General features: G+C 36.1%; 2 protein-coding genes across 12 annotated transcripts in view; one reads left to right on the plus strand and one right to left on the minus strand.

Moving 5' to 3' along the window:
• Nucleotides 1-15,496, plus strand: part of SDCBP (syndecan binding protein) — a 31,252-nt gene extending 15,756 nt beyond the window's left edge. For 5 of the 9 annotated variants that reach the window (XM_025393688.1, XM_025393689.1, XM_025393692.1 and 2 more), the window contains 7 exons: nucleotides 3,155-3,233; nucleotides 4,479-4,588; nucleotides 8,167-8,328; nucleotides 10,283-10,458; nucleotides 11,905-12,076; nucleotides 12,844-12,935; nucleotides 14,328-15,496. In XM_025393688.1, the coding sequence (XP_025249473.1) occupies nucleotides 3,155-3,233; nucleotides 4,479-4,588; nucleotides 8,167-8,328; nucleotides 10,283-10,458; nucleotides 11,905-12,076; nucleotides 12,844-12,935; nucleotides 14,328-14,382 (846 nt within the window). In that variant the 3' untranslated portion in view covers nucleotides 14,383-15,496. The remainder of the gene's footprint in view (nucleotides 1-3,154; nucleotides 3,234-4,478; nucleotides 4,589-8,166; nucleotides 8,329-10,282; nucleotides 10,459-11,904; nucleotides 12,077-12,843; nucleotides 12,936-14,327) is intronic. The other 4 variants (XM_025393690.1, XM_025393694.1, XM_025393695.1 and 1 more) reach the window with 2 other exon arrangements.
• A 632-nt stretch (nucleotides 15,497-16,128) lies between these two features.
• The window catches only part of NSMAF (neutral sphingomyelinase activation associated factor), a 78,231-nt gene continuing 77,351 nt past the window's right edge, over nucleotides 16,129-17,008 (minus strand). For all 3 annotated transcript variants that reach the window (XM_025393687.1, XM_025393686.1, XM_025393685.1), the window contains exon 31: nucleotides 16,129-16,826. In XM_025393687.1, the coding sequence (XP_025249472.1) occupies nucleotides 16,732-16,826 (95 nt within the window). In that variant the 3' untranslated portion in view covers nucleotides 16,129-16,731. The remainder of the gene's footprint in view (nucleotides 16,827-17,008) is intronic.

Consider the following 17,008-nt stretch of genomic DNA (forward strand, 5'->3'; position numbering starts at 1 on the left):
GCACTAAATTTATTTAAAGATTTTTCTTTGTCGAATTATAAATTAACCTTAGCTTCCTGTAACTTTAATTTCTTAACTTTCTGACTCTTGTAATAACATAGATTAAGACACAACACATTGTACAGCTATATAAAATATTTCTTTATATCTTGATTCTATAAGCTTTTTTCCTATTTTTAAAATTTTTAGTTTTTTAAAATTGCTTATAAATTTGTTAAAAACTGGCCGGGCGCGGTGGCTCAAGCCTGTAATCCCAGCACTTTGGGAGGCCAAGACGGGCGGATCACGAGGTCAGGAGATGGAGACCATCCATCCTGGCTAACACAGTGAAACCCTGTCTCTACTAAAAAAATACAAAAAAATAGCCGGGCGAGGTGGCGGGCGCCTGTAGTCCCAGCTACTCGGGAGGCTGAGGCAGGAGAATGGCGCAAACCCGGGAGGTGGAGCTTGCAGTGAGCTGAGATCCGGCCACTGCACTCCAGCCTGGGCGACAGCGCGAGACTCCCTCTCAAAAAAAAAAAAAAAGTTTGTTAAAAACTAAAACACACACTCACATTAGCCTAGGCCTGCACAGGGTCAGGATCATCAATATCACTGTCTTCCACCTCCACATTGTCCCACTGAAAGGTCTTCAGAGGCAGTAACATGCATGGAGTTGTCATCTCCAATGGTAACAGCGCCTTCTGGAATACCTCCTGAAGGACCTGCCTGAGACTGTTTTACAGTTAACTGTTTTTGTAAGTAGAAGGATATATTCTAAAGATAAAGTGTATAACACAGGAAATACATAAATGAGTAACATAGTCATTTATTATCAAGTATTATGTACCATGAATAATTGTAGGTGCTAGACTTTTTTATATATGACTAGCAGTGCAGTAAGCTTATTTACACCACTATCACCACAAACTAATGAGTTGTGTTACGGCAGCTATGATGTCACTAGGCAGCAGGAATTTTTGAACTCTTTTATAATCTCATGGGACCACTGTTGTATATGTGGTTCATCATTGATCAGAACATGCAGCACATGACTGTATACCATTGTAGCATTAGACAGAATAGGTTCACTGCTCTAAAAATCCTTTAATGCCTGTTCTTTCTTCCCTTCCAGAAACTCCTGGCAACCAATAATTTGCTTTTGCTTTTGTGTTTTTTTTAGCGTCAGGATGTTGCTCTGTTGCCCAGGCTGGAGTACAGTGGCACAGTCATAGTTCACTGCAGCCTCCATCCTCCTGCCACAGCCTCCTAAGTAGCTGGAACTACAAGCATACACCACCACATCTAGCTAGCTTTAAAAAAATTTTTTTTTTCTCCTGAGACGGAGTCTTGCTCTGTCACCAGGCTGGAGTGCAGTGGTACGGTCTTGGCTCACTGCAGCCTCCACCTCCTGGGTTCAAGCAATTCTCCCTGCCTCAGCCTCCCAGATAGCTGGAATTTACAGGCACCCATCACCATGCCACCAGCTAATTTCTGTATTTTTACTAGAGACGGGGTTTTGCCATGTTGACCATGAGAAACATGACAACATGCCATGTCGGTCAGCTGAACTCCTGACTTCAGGTGATCTGCCCACGTCGGCCTACCAAAGTACTGGGATTACAGGCATGAGCCACTGTGCCCGGCCAAAACAGTTTTTTGCATAGGCAGGTTTTCCTGTGTTGCCCAGGCTGGTCTTGAACTCCAGGCCTCAAGCACCTCTCCAACTTCGGCTTCCCAAAGTGTTGGGATTAAAGGCCTGAGCCACCGTGCCTGGCCTTATATTTTATTATCTCCACAATTTTGCGTTTTTCAAAATGTCATAGTTGGAATCATAAAGTAGTAGCCTTTTCAGGTTGGCTTCTTTCACTTAGTAATATCCACTTAAGTTTCCTCCATGTCTTTTCATGTCTTTATAGCTCTTTTTTTTTTTTTTCAGTGCTGCACGGTACTTTTTTTGTTAGACGTGATTCAAGAAGTAATATAACAAGCCACTAGCTCCTTTTAGCTAATCGTGGTGAAAGAACTTTCAAAGTTCAGCACATGTTCAATTTGTGGATTGTTATTTACAGTTATAAAGATGTTCATGCTGTATTTTGTTTAAATCTAGAATGTTTAACAAATTATGAAATAATAAATATTAAAGGATGACTCAACAAGAATATCAGAACATATGACTTTAGTACCATTCAAAGCTTTTGTAGGCTTTACTTATTTAACCTAAGCTTTCATATCTCCAAAGCATCTTTGGGACTACTCTTGACATTGATTTTAGGGCTAGGTTGAGATACTACTATGAACTTCATTTTTAAAATTACACGTTTCCAATAAAGTAAAAAGTTGGTAGAGATTGGTCATACAACTTATTACCAAACTTGTCTCTAATGACATATAGCTATTTCAGAAAGTCAGATCTAATGGTAAAGGATAAAGTATTTCCATCAGTGAAATACTTCATATGATATAGGCCATCGAGGCAGCCCTGAGAAGTGGATACTTGGGCATGAATAGCACTGATAAATGCTAGAGTGTCAGTGTGTGTCAGAATGATTTTGGCAAGTTTAACAGTTACAAATTATATTACCTTGTCATCATCCATTTATGTCAGTGATAAACTGTGCTATTTTCATAATTTCTGATATTCTAAAAGTGTTTAGCATAAATCCCTTGCTATACTTGCTGCGATGAAGATGATTTCAGTGGGACATGCTAAAATGGTAAATATTAGCAACTTAGTATTTATTTTTTAGGTGTTTTTCTGATATGTGACTTTTTATATGAATATGGGTATGCTTTATTCTTATGCAAATAAAATATTTTTACTTGGACTAATTAGTAAAAGAATAATGAAAATGTAAAATTTATCCATTTTAGAATGCACTTTGAAAATATTTATTGTGGCAGCACTATGAAATACTGGTTATAAGACATGTAGAATAGTACTTCTACAATTTTTTTGTGATAGCCTTAAAAGTATTTAGAATATCAAATATAATTTTGATTTGCAGATTTCCTTTGAAAAAATGTATTGCTGACATGTTTGAAATTAAACTTTCTTACATAAATCTTCATTGTTTTAGTTTCTTTTTGGAAGTACTGGATTTAGCTTATAAATTATATAAGTATATAAAGTAAGTATAGCGTATTGTTACAATATTCTTCTTTTCTTTTTCAGGCTCAAACTGCTTTTTCTGCAAACCCTGCCAATCCAGCAATTTTGTCAGAAGCTTCTGCTCCTATCTCTCAAGATCGAAGTAGGTTTATACTTTGAGTTCATTCTCTGTGAACAGAAATATTGTTATCTTCTTTTGCTCAAATAAGGAATCCAAGATTTTTTTTTCTTGACAGGCTGCATAAAATTGGTAGTTAAGCTCAAATAGTTATGAATAAGAAAAAAAAGTGTACTTCAAAAAATAACCCTTTTTCTAATTAAGATAGTGAAGTGTGGATATGGGGATGTATTTCATGGCTTAATGAAAATTAATTTTAGACTGACTTGTAAATCCCTAACATGTGGCTGATTCATTTATGAATGAATTATATATATGAATTCACATGTAAGAACTTTATGAATTCACATTTAAGAACTATCATCATGCTGCTGCTGTTGAACTTTCTGAATTGTCTTCTGTCTTTCCTATGGGAGCTTCTGAAATTTCCAACCACCTCCTCTTTGGGAAGCCTCTTAAATATTGAGGCCTTTATTCATTCTCTGTATCCTGTCTTTGGTCCCTTTTTCTTCAAGGTTCAGAGGGATTCAGGACAGAGCTTCTAAATACTATGACTTACGATACAAAATAAGTGTTAAATAAATTTTGTGGCCTGTCATTTTGTCTTACAACAGTTTATAACCTTGCCTCATAGAAAATTCATTTTAAGTCACAGATAATTTAAGTCTCATGCAGAAAAGAGCTTTTGGAAATAGTATATAACTACTACCAAGTGAAATAATGTTAATATTTAAAAATACCATTTGCAGGATTTCATTGGAATGTGGTTAAAATTATTAAAATTGATAAGACACTAAATAAATTTACAAGCTTTCAAAAAAAGATTGTTCAGAAGAATCATTCCATAGCCCTGTTTACAGAATGAGTTATAAAGTAGCTGACTTGACAAATAGATATTTTGGTCAGTTGTTCTGAATTGGTAAGTGGTACTTACTAAATTCCTAATCAAGTAGGTTTATTTTAAGAAACAGGAAAGGCAAGATAGTTTATTTGGAAAAGTTATTTCTACTTTTGAGTGTTTAGGAATCTGGTTGTTTCAGTTCAGATGTCTTCATATTTTATGAATTTTAAACATTTTCTGTATTTTCCATTTCTAATGGTTACAGAGATGGGGAGATGCCTTTCCAAATTGCTACTTTAAATTCATTCTAGATTTTATAACTTAAGTATAATTTCGTTAATACGCAGAAGCCCATAATAAAAGAAGTTTTCATTTTGTGTATTCTGTAAGTACTTTTTAATTTATTCATTCATTCATTTACTTATTAGATCTCTATCCCAAACTATATCCGGAGCTGTCTCAATACATGGGGCTGAGTTTAAATGAAGAAGAAATACGTGCAAATGTGGCCATGGTTTCTGGTGCACCACTTCAGGGGGTATGTACAGTGTAATTAATTTTGAATTATATAAAACCATACTTTACATGTTAATATAAGCTTTCCTGTTTGTGGCGAACTCAAAAATATACAATAGCATTGAACCTCACTTCGCAGAAATTTTAGACTTCCTTTTGGATATCATTTCTTACATAGTCTACTTCATTTTGTGCTACACTGTTTTGAGTTTATTAGGATTTAGATTCAGATACCTTTTACTAGTTCATTCTCCTTTGTCTTCTGCATTTAGTCATTTACTAAGTCCTGTTGATTCTGTTTCTGTTTCTTGTATTCATTTTGTCTGTTTTTTATCCATTCTAGTCCTACTATAACCATATTCAGGGTTTCTATACTTCTAGCCTTCATTATTATAGTACTCTCTTAAATTTCCTCTAGTAACTTATTTCGATGGCACTAAGCTGTTGCTAAGTTAATCATTCTGAAATACACATATAGGTCTATCGTATCTTTGTTGCTCATAATCTTTTTTGTTGTTGTTGTTGTTGTTGTTGAGACGGAGTCTCACTCTGTCACCCAGGCTGGAGTGCAATGGTGTGATCTCAGCTCACTGCAACCTCTGCCTCTTGGGTTCAAGTGATTCTCCTGCCTTAGCCTCCCAAGTAGCTGGGACTACAAGCGCGTGCCACCATGCCCGGCTAATTTTTTGTATTTTCAGTAGAGACCGGGTTTCACCATGTTGACCACACTGGTCTCAAACACCTGACTTCAGGTGATCCACCTGCCTCGACCTCCCAGAGTGCTGGGATTACAGGCATGAGCCACTGCGCCAAGCCTTTGCTCTTTAGTCTTTTAACATTCTTTTTGAAATCCAAAGCTCCATGTAATTAGACTCCATATTCTAGCTTAATTATAATGGATCTGATAACCTTTTATTAAGGTTATTGCTATGACCATAGCACTTTGTACCACTTATTATAATTGTAGTTAAATCTGTGTCTGTCTTGTTGCCATATCCCAATGCATATACAGTACCTAGCATTTATGTATTTACCAAATATTTATTGAAAACTTGTGTTAGTGGTGATGCAGTTGGGAAAACAAATAATAGTAGGTATTTTAAGAGGTTGAAAAATTGAAAAAAACATAATTGCAGATAGTTAGCTGCTTCTCCTAGGACTGGGATGACACAGGGGAGAGACTGGAGTTAGCAGAACCTAGAACCTTGAGGGAAGAGCCCCGCAGAGCTGGGACTCAGACCTCGAATGAGGGGACACTACTGGTGCCTCTGAGGGGTTGTAATGAGGCTGGTTCTGGGAGTGTCAGTAAAAGCTGCAGACTGGAACCAACTGCTACTGCCAGGGTAAAGGGCCAGGCTTACACAGTACTGACAGGAGCAGGAAGCACAAAGGAAGGAACGAGGTGCTTGTCACTCCAGTCACTGACAAACAAAATTATAATTTGCACAGTTAGGCCCAGCATCACCAAGTAGAGTCTAGAAGGGTGGATTTGGAGCTGACAAATAGTAGCTTAATATCTGTTACCACCTACTCCTTTGACTACTCAGTATATCCACACACTTGTACAGATACTTGAATTTCATTTGACAACAACAACAACTTTATACTTTCTCCTTAAAAGATGAACTTCTTCATAAAATCAGAGTTCAGCAAACTTTATAAAGGGCTTCATAATAAATACCTTAGGCTTTCATGGTCACTTACGATCTTTATCACATATTCTTGTTGTTTTTTTGTTTATAATCTTTAAAAATATAAAAATCATTTTTAACTCAGGGGTGTACAAAATGAAGCCATGCACCCCTCGATATAAATGAAGTTGCTCTCACCCTTTCTCTAGAAAGGGATGATACCAGTTAATGTGGCCATCTCTGGGCAGTGGTCATGGTATTGATTACTATATGATATTAATTACCCTTATAAGTATTCACATTCACAACAGAATATTTTTAATTTAAAGGCAAAAGTGTAAAGTTAACCACTACTAGCAATTCATACATAAAGGTAAAAGGAGGTATAGAGGAACAGAAAGATTTAATTGCTGTATTTACAGGAAATATACAAATACAAAGAAGAGAGTCATAGCTGCTCTGATTCTTATTTTAGTAACTGGTCATGAGGCTGTAGTTAAAATTTAGAACTTCCTTTGTTCACTAAATGGATGCTTAGATCCCTTTGCCCTTGGGCAATACTTCAGCTGGTCTTTTTTTTTTAAAAGTTAATACCTAGAAGGGTGACCTAAACCTTCATTTTTTGTGTCTGCATCTCCAGGGTTCTTCAGTGCGCCACCTTTTCTTTTTCTTCTGTTTTATTTTAAATTAATTTGTTGCTGGAGATTTCTGTTAACTCTTCATATCTAGTGAATTTTTCATTTCACATATTTTATTTTTCTTCTCTTGATGTTCCATCCGGATCTTCCTCTCCCCAGCTATTTATTGAGGTATAATTAACAAATAAAAATTGTTTATATTCAACTGTATATCTCAATACAACTTGATGTGTTGATAAACAAACACACACAAACACACACATTGTGAAATGATTACCACAGTCAAGGTTATTAACATATCTGTCACCTCACATAGTTATATTTCTTTTGGTGTGTGGTGAGAACACTTAAGATGTACTCTTAGCAAATTTCAAGTATACAGTACAGTATTATTAACTATAGTTACTATGCTGTACATTAGATCTGTAGAACGTACTCATAACTGAAAATTTGTACACTTTGACCAACATTTTCTCATTCTTTGCCCTGCCCACCCCCAGCCCCTGACAACCTCCCTTCTAGTCTCTACTTCTGTGAGTTTGACTCTTTTCAGATTCCACGTATAAGTGAGACCCAGACGGTACTTGTCTTTCTGTGTCTGGCTTATTTCACTTGGAATAATATTCTCTATGTTTATTCATGTTGTCCAAATGGCAGGATTTCCTCTTTTTAATGGCCTAATATTGGTCCATTTCCTTTTTGGTTGGGGAAAGATTCCACTTAAAATAAGACACCAGTTTTGGTTAGGAAAACTTGAAAAATTAGAAACTTGTAACATGGTACCTGACACAGGTCCCTAATGTAGGTATTCTGGAGCATTCTGGTTCGTGCATATGATTTGTTAATCATAATAATAGATGGTTATTAGAGGGGAGGAGACATAATAGTTGACTCTCTTTTGTGTGCCAGTGCCCATGCACTTTTCATTTAATCCTCCCAGTAACACTGAGGTAAGAAGTTTGCCTCTTGTTTGGAAATTCTGAAAGGATAAGCAGATTGTCAAAGATCGTGACATAAAGAACCGTCTGGAAAATATTTCAAAAGTATATGGCCTTTAAGTTCAAAGATAATACATTTGAGATGAAGACAAGCCAATATACCGGTGAAACAAATGCCAGTGAATTCAAAGGACAAGAGAGAGTCATTGAATCTGTTAGAGATGATATGTGTGGGAATAAGTTAGTGAAGAATTAGTAATAGAGCCAGTGCCATTTTCATAGACATCAAACTTTATCTGAAGGAAATTATTTGTGGATTGCCCAGTTAATTATCATTGTTCTTTTCAAGGAGAGTGTTTCTAAATATTGACACATTGTATACGGTTTTGTCAGCAGTTGGTAGCAAGACCTTCTAGTGTGAACTATATGGTGGCTCCTGTAACTGGTAATGATGTTGGAATTCGTAGAGCAGAAATTAAGCAAGGGATTCGTGAAGTCATTTTGTGTAAGGATCAAGATGGAAAAATTGGACTCAGGCTTAAATCAATAGATAATGTAAGTATTTTAAATACCTATTTGAATTTGTCTAAATATCTTACATAATTAACGTTAAAATAATTTGAAATGGAAATGCTTTAATTATAATAGTGCATCTGTTGTTGAGAATATTTTAAATCTACTAACTTAAATGTGTTCAGTTGGGGACGTTCTATTTTGCAGAGGCATAGTTGGGACTTCCAACCACATTACTTTGAAAGATGTTTTTCTTTTCTGAATATTCTAACTGGAATACATTTCACTGGCCTACATATATTATAATGTACTTTGTATAATAGAATTGTGGCAATTAAATAGAGCAGATGTGAAGGTTAAGAAAAAACTGACCAATAATAGTCAATGTCGGTGTGCCTTTTTTTTTTTTTTTTTTTTTGAGACACAGTCTCGCACTGTCGCCAGGCTGCAGTGCAGTGGCGCGATCTTGACTCACTGCAACCTCCGCCTCCCGGGTGTGTGCGCATTTTTAAACCAAATGATCAGTATTTAACTTGTGAGGTGGTTTTTGCAGATTTGTTATTAACATCCTTCATATTTGAATTTAATAGGTCATTTTTTGAGTTTTTTGAGTAAAAGTTTCTTTCTAATTAGGGCAGCCATTACTTTATAATTACCTCTCACCTTAATATACTGAATATATGAAACAGGGTTACTCTCTGAGGAACCGTTTAGAATTGTTAAGGACATGCTGAGTCTTTACCCCAATTTACAGTTTCAGCCATTACCTTATTGGATTCAGTTTCAGTCATACATCTGTAGCTTAGTGCATCCAGCCTTTCAACACAGAAAATGGTAAGTGTGGTGCACTGCTGTAAATGGAGGAGGCTGATCTTGGCAGGAAGCCCCAACCCTGCCTGCCCACCCAGGGGGCTGAGGCCATCGATGATGGCCTTGCTCACTTGTATCTTATTCAAAATACATCTGTGTGCTTGGTTGGGATGCTCTGACTTTGCTGCCCTTTCTCCAAAATCTTCAGGGAATAGAGAATACTGCTGCCCCTTCCGCCAGGATTGCTCTTGTGTTCTTTCCTCTGTCCTAAAGAGAAAAGATACTTTTCATAGGCCCCTTGGCCCCACTGTAGGAAATACTTGCAGTGGATTTGTTCACTTGGCCAAAGGGCATTTTTTCTTATATGGGGTGCTACCTAGTTCTTGCTTATCACTCTACAATGTAACAGATGCGTGATAGAAATATGTGACCTAGCTTAGGATTGAGGTAGATGCACTTATTTTATTTACCAGGCTTATTCTTCTTTTATACTTATCTATTTATATTTTGTTCAATTTCTGATTGAGATTTTACGTAAGCAAAAATATCCATGTAAGTAGTTATTTGTTAACAGTACTTGAGTTTTCTGTATTTATTTGTGTGTTCTTTATAAGCCTGTGCATGTGGATTTAATATGCCCATCTTTTTAGTCTGACAAACTTTAATCTTGATTATACACAATTTAGCCAATGGGTAAAGGAATGTTTCAGCTCAAAAGGTAGAATTATGACCTTAAACTGTCATTTATTAAGCTGTAAAAGAACTCACCAAACTTTTTAATATGTGACTTGCTTTCCCCTAAATATGATTATGGACTGATAATCTGGTATTCTGTCAGACTCATTAGACACTTGCATTTATTAAAGTTGTCCCACTCTATTTTCCTTAGTTTTGTATTCCAAGTTGAAAGGGGGGATTGTGGTTGGTCAGGTGGGTTATGATTTGGTATAAAAATTGCCATTGAAATCTCACTTTTTTGCCGTATTCTTTGGAGTTACTGTCTTGATAAATTTTTCAGTTTCTTTTGAGGTGATAACTGGATAGACTCCTATAGTTTTTCCTTTTTTTTTTTTTTTTTTAATCACTAAGGTAGAGTTTTTAACAAACAGTTGTTTCCTAATTTTCCAGCATTTTAAACCGTATCATAGTAGTGGTAAATGACGAAAATTATTTTCTTATTATCTAGGGTATATTTGTTCAGCTAGTCCAGGCTAATTCTCCAGCCTCATTGGTTGGTCTGAGATTTGGGGACCAAGTACTCCAGATCAATGGTGAAAACTGTGCAGGGTGGAGCTCAGATAAAGCGCACAAGGTGCTCAAACAGGCTTTTGGAGAGAAGATTACCATGACCATTCGTGACAGGTAAGCTGTTACTAAACAGCTCAAATGAAAATTCAATACTAGTTTTCCATTTTTTTGGGCTTTCAGAGTCTGTGAATGTATTATTTTGTTGCAGAAAATGATAAAATGTTATTGATGAGCCTTACAGTCTTGCAGCTGTGTGGTGCAGACTGTTTGTTTGTTTTTAAAGCATGTTTTTAAAGCATTCTGATATGATACCTTATTTCAGAATTTATAGGACAAATCTCTCTAGAAAATAGAAAATGTATGTTGGAGAAGTAACTGAGTAGCAGGGTATCTCTGAGCTCACTTTCCGACTTACTGCTTAGATACATCTGGCCTAGTTTTATCAGGACTCTCAAACTGTAGACATACTATCACAGTGGTCCCTCATTGTGAGGGTCACAGCCCGTGCAGACTTCCAAGTAGTGTGGGAGTTCTGAAAACCGTATCAAGACTTTTGGGTAGTTATGAAGCAGTAGTTTCCAAGAACATGGAATATTCTGTTTAGCAGCTCATTCACTTATACCTTAAACATTTAGCACATGAAACAGGGGCCTCCATTTATTTTCTTGTCTACTCCTTACCCAATTAAGGGTAGACCTATATCACATTGCTATAGTAAGCTTTTGAGTTTTTGTTCCTTCTCAGTGAAACTTCTGTTTTATCTTTGTGTTTCCAGTTGCTCATTCAGTTTAGGTATTTAGTAAATGTTTCAGATGAATGTCCTTTTTACTGTAAGCAGAGTTTCAAAGAGTAAGTTGTACTAACAGGAAGAAATGCCTCTTCTGAATTTAATATTATAAACACAAGTTTATCATAAAACCCTTATGATAACATGATAACAGAGTTTATAGAGAATCAAGCAAACGTAACTGGTGTTAACAACTTTAGAGGGACAGCTGGATGCCTTTTAATAATAGCTGCATGCCTTCCTTTCCAAAGGGGCTTGAGGAACTTAACGTCTTACTGCTGCTCTAGTTTTTCTTTTCAAATATAGCAGTGTATAAAATTTTCAAAGTCAAGTTGTGAGAAATATTTTAGAGGTTTTAAACAAAATAAATAGTTCCTAAATATGATTTGGCTGTAGAAAATACCAAAAGTTAATAAAAAATAAAAATTATTTTTACCACTGTGATTTAGTTAAAAAGCTTATCTTATTCTTAATGCTGTAAAGTCTGATTAATTATAAAGGAAAAACATTGATAAAACCATATAAAGCAGTTGTCTTTGATACTTAAAAAAGGAAATGTTGATTAGTAAATCAGTCAAACTATAATGAATAAACTTAAAAAAAACTTTTACACAAAGATGTTCTGTGAATGTATAAAATCAGAGCTGTAAGTTGCTCTTATTAGAAAGTGTTTATTATAAAAGTATCCAATATGGCAACATTTATGGTATATGAAATCCATTAAAATGTTTACCTTAGAATTAAGTTTTTAATATAACCCATTATGTTTGTAGGCCCTTTGAACGGACGATTACCATGCATAAGGATAGCACTGGACATGTTGGTTTTATCTTTAAAAATGGAAAAATAACATCCATAGTGAAAGATAGCTCTGCAGCCAGAAATGGTCTTCTCACAGAACATAACATCTGTGAAATCAATGGACAGAATGTCATTGGATTGAAGGTAAGGAACAGACTTTGTGCCATGTTCTGCTGCAGTTTTAGAAAATGTCTGTCTTTTGACTGTATTTAGGTGGTGCTGTTTTCAGTGACTTAGGTGGGAGATGGGGAACGTGGGGCCTGGGTTCTTGCTCTAGCCAGTCACGGGAATTTTTTGGGCTGTTATCTAGAACTACAGGTCCTATAACAAGGGGGGTGGAATCAACGATTTCAGAAGTACCTCACACTAGAATTCTGTGGAAATATGGGCAACAAAGATTTTTATGACATTCTAAATGAATAGTTGCCCAACATTTCTCAATCCAGGAATACAAGGAAATGAATAATAGTTTTGGTTCATATTAATACTTTATTTTTATAGTTTTTCTCCTCCACAAATTCCTAAATAAGTCTGTCTTAAGGTCAAAAAGTTTTAAGCATGACCTCCTCATTTCGTAGACTTTGATTTAGAATACACAGTTAACTAAGAGGAGATGGTAGTATTGTATATGGGGAAAATTATTTAATATTCAGAAAGGAAAAGGGTTTTTTTTTGACTAAAATATTCAACTCAGTTTACTTAAGCAAACTGGTTACTAGCTGTAAAATAGTGTACAATTAAACTTGGTAAGAAATACTAGAAAAAAATTAGAAATACCAAGCAGGATTTTAGAGATCTTAACAAAACATAACAGGACATATATTTTGTATTTCTTTACCAAGACTGGCACAATTTTGTATTTATTAAATAAAGCCTCTGTGGAATTGATTTTTAATATGTGTTTTTATCAGGACTCTCAAATTGCAGACATACTATCAACATCTGGGACTGTAGTTACTATTACAATCATGCCTGCTTTTATCTTTGAACATATTATTAAGCGGTAAGTAAACAATTCCTTAACTTAATGCATATGGTCGTGTGACTTAATGTAAGCACTATAGTTTAATTCTCAGCCCTTTGGGTCTTTTACCTAAGGAATGAATACTGGTGTTTATCTAGAAATTTGAAGTAAGTTATTTAAGTCAGCGGGGTTGGTAAGGATGAGCTCTTACAAATTCCCAAGTATGGAATAAAATCCACATATACTTTCCTCAGTTTTGATATTGCCTAGTAGAAGAAAAGAATGCAAGGAAAAGTGGGCATGCTTTTAGCTTTCAATTTGCAGTACAATTGACTGCAGTTGTACTGCCTACCACTCCTCTGCTCAGTACAAATATAGTTGTAGTGGTTCGTAATGGAGAATTCTTGCTGGTGGAATGCTAGGAGTAAGTTTCCCTTCTCTCCAGAATCTCAGGAAGCAGATAGACATGTGTGGTGTGTTGGTGCTATCTGTGCTCAGGAACTGAGGATTAGAAAGCCAAGTGATCAGAAATGAAAAGAGGCAACAAGGTTACTTCTATACAGCTTTTCGTATCCTAGCATCTACCATAGCTGTTTTTGTCAAGCCAGCTTGGAATCCTTCTTTCAGAACCTCTATCGTGCATGTGAAAATGAGATTTAAAAGATTCATAAACATAACCATTGTAATGAAATTTTTATGTTGGCTTCTGGATAGAATGCACCTCCCTACGCTTCGAGGGGGTAAAAAGGAGTTATTGTCATGACTAATTGTTCTAAGGTTCTCTTTTCTTAAATCACTGATGGATCCCTCTACCCCAACTCATCACAGCCTTGTCATTTTCTGTTTTTTAAAAATCACCAAGTTAGGCCGGGCGCGGTGGCTCAAGCCTGTAATCCCAGCACTTTGGGAGGCCGAGACGGGCGGATCACGAGGTCAGGAGATCGAGACCATCCTGGCTAACCCCGTGAAACCCCGTCTCTACTAAAAAATACAAAAAACTAGCCGAGCGAGGTGGTGGGCACCTGTAGTCCCAGCTACTCGGGAGGCTGAGGCAGGAGAATGGCGTGAACCCAGGAGGCGGAGCTTGCAGTGAGCTGAGATCCGGCCACTGCACTCCAGCCTGGGCAAGAGAGCCAGACTCTGCCTCAAAAAAAAAAAAAAAAAAAAATCACCAGGTTTAATATACAAGAATTCATTTGTATCCTAACTTCTCTAGCCAAATACAGATAGCCTTTCCCACTGAGGGTCTGTCAACAACTAGATTACCAGAGATGCTTCTGGACTCATTTAAAAGATCTTTCCCTTCTCTCCATTCACATTTGATGCTAACAGGTGCTAAATTGGAATTGGGAATTTTCTTGGATTAACATAGCATTTTCGGGGCGGGGGGGAACAGAATCTCAGTATATAATAAAAGCACCTCTCTTGTAGGATGGCACCAAGCATCATGAAAAGCCTAATGGACCACACCATTCCTGAGGTTTAAAATTCACAGCACCATGGAAATGTAGCTGAACGTCTCCAGTTTCCTTCTTTGGCAACTTCTGTATTATGCACATGAAGCTTTCCCGGAGCCAGCAAGCATATGCTGCATGAGGACCTTTCTATCTTACATTATGGCTGGGAATCTTACTATTTTCATCTGATACCTTGTTCAGATTTCAAAATAGTTGTAGCCTTATCCTGGTTTTACAGATGTGAAACTTTCAAGAGATTTACTGACTTTCCTAGAATAGTTTCTCTACTGGAAACCTGATGCTTTTATAAGCCATTGTGATTAGGATGACTGATACAGGCTTAGCTTTGTGTGAAAACCAGTCACCTTTCTCCTAGGTAATGAGTAGTGCTGTTCATATTACTTTAGTTCTATAGCATATTTGCATTTTTAACATGCTACCATAGTACATTTAGAATGATTGCCTTTGATTTTTTAAAAAAATTCTGTGTGTGTGTAAAATGCCAATTAAGAACACTGGTTTCATTCCATGTAAGCATTAAACAGTGTATGTAGGTTGCAAGAGATTGTGATGATTCTTAAATTTTAACTACCTTCATTTAATATGCTTAAACTGTCGCCTTAACTATGTTAAGCATCTAGACTAAAAGCCAAAATATAATTATTGCTGCCTTTCTAAAACCCAAAATGTAGTTCTCTATTAACCTGAAATGTACACTAGCCCAGAACAGTTTAATGGTACTTACTGAGCTATAGCATAGTTGCTTAGTTGTTTTTGAGATTTTTTAGTCAATGCATAATGGAAACTTCTTTCTTCTAAAAGTTGCCAGTACCACTTTGTGAGAAGTGAATCACTATATATTTAATGTAAAAGTTATTACACTAAACAGGATAAACTTTTGACTCCTCTTTTGTTCATTTGTGGATTAAGTGGTATAATACTTAATTTTGGCATTTGACTCTTAAGATTATGTAACCTAGCTACTTTGGGATGGTCTTAGAATATTTTTCTGGTAACTTGTTCCATTTCCTGACTCCTTGCAAACAAAATGATAGTGACATTTTATCCTGACTTTTTTCTTCTTTTTGGTTTATGTCTATTCTAATTAAATATGTATACATAAAGTTACATTTTAGTCTGTCTGTTACTGCATCATTTGCTTTCACCAAACTTATGCATGATCTAGAAGATAGGCAGGTGAAATTCACTTTCAGCTATGGGAGACATCATTTCCCAGAACAAGCTGACATTCAGGGGCCCTAAGAACAGCTCACAGTGCTGAGACTGAGTGTCAGGAAAATTGCTTCCAGCTGGGAACCCCAGATTACCAGGGCCAAGAGAGCTGGTTCACCCCTGCCATGCAGCAGGAACTCATTGAGGCTACTGACTGTCCCTAGCAATACCTGAGACCAGATAATACTTAACACTTGAAACTGACTTTGAAAATTCTATTAGTGTGGTCTGACTCAAGTTTTTTCTCCTATATCATACTACTTGTAAGATACAACAGTGTTTTTTTTAGAGTACAGAAACAGTAAGTCGCACAATTAACCATGGTTCAGAGGTTGAATATAAAAATCTGCTACTGCTATACAGCTTACCTTGTTTGAAATTTAGAAGCGAAAAAAATACTGGATTATCTACCTGAGTCTGAAGATAATTTCAAAAGTAATGGAATTACATTCATATCACTAAATATGGTTTTCTAGAAGATGATTCTAGATCTATGGTCTTAAAAACACTAGTCTTAAGTTACTTAAATAAAATGAAAACAGTTTTCTTTAGAGAAAAATATTTTTAATGTAGAAAAGATGAATAGCTATAATGAAATACAAACCGTTCCTATACACAGTAAACTTACTGTTATAAGAACTGCTAATCCTCCAGGTTCTTAGAATCTGGGTACAGCATTATAGAAAGTAACCACTCTATGAAAACATACACCCAAAACCCGATGGGTAGCAATTGTGATAGATTAGGAAGACAAAACAGATTCAGAAGTAGCAGAGAATACTGCACATTTTCTTGGAAAATTCTTAATTGTTCAGTGCTTTCTGACAAGTTTCCCTAGCCCAATTTATCTCTTAGCTGTTCTCTGCTACCCAGTCTGTCTTCTGACAGTCATCATACAGGGATGATCATCTGCCTTACAATGTAACATGTTTTCCCTAGCACTGCCACATTTTATCTGCCTTAAGAGAATGGCAACTAATGGCTTTCAACAAAGTCACCATGATTTAGAAAGTTTAAAACCACAAATTTTCCATGTGGTAAAACTTCTAATTACTAGCATTGCACATTCACCAGTCCGTTTAAAAGTTTGGTTTACAAATGCATTAAATAGAGTTCAACTTAATATTCATGAGAGGAAAAGGCACTTAATACTGCAATTTCCAGAAAATAATTTGTCTGTCTTCCCCGCCTGTGATGATACTGCTACACTGTTCATTCATCCATATACATGTCACAGCACCTGAGAGAAACAGACATTTTGGTTAGGTAGGAAGTTGACCAGGAGGCACCCAAAGATAAACTTTACTCTGATGCTTACTCTTGCTTTGCTATTATTCATTTATTAAACAAGTGAAGTAAGTTCTATTTTTTTCTTGTCTTCTTCCTATAATAAAACCCTTGAATAAATTAAAAATAATTGCT

This window comes from Theropithecus gelada, chromosome 8, assembly GCF_003255815.1.
Source record: "Theropithecus gelada isolate Dixy chromosome 8, Tgel_1.0, whole genome shotgun sequence".
NCBI classification, from domain to species: Eukaryota; Metazoa; Chordata; class Mammalia; order Primates; family Cercopithecidae; genus Theropithecus; species Theropithecus gelada.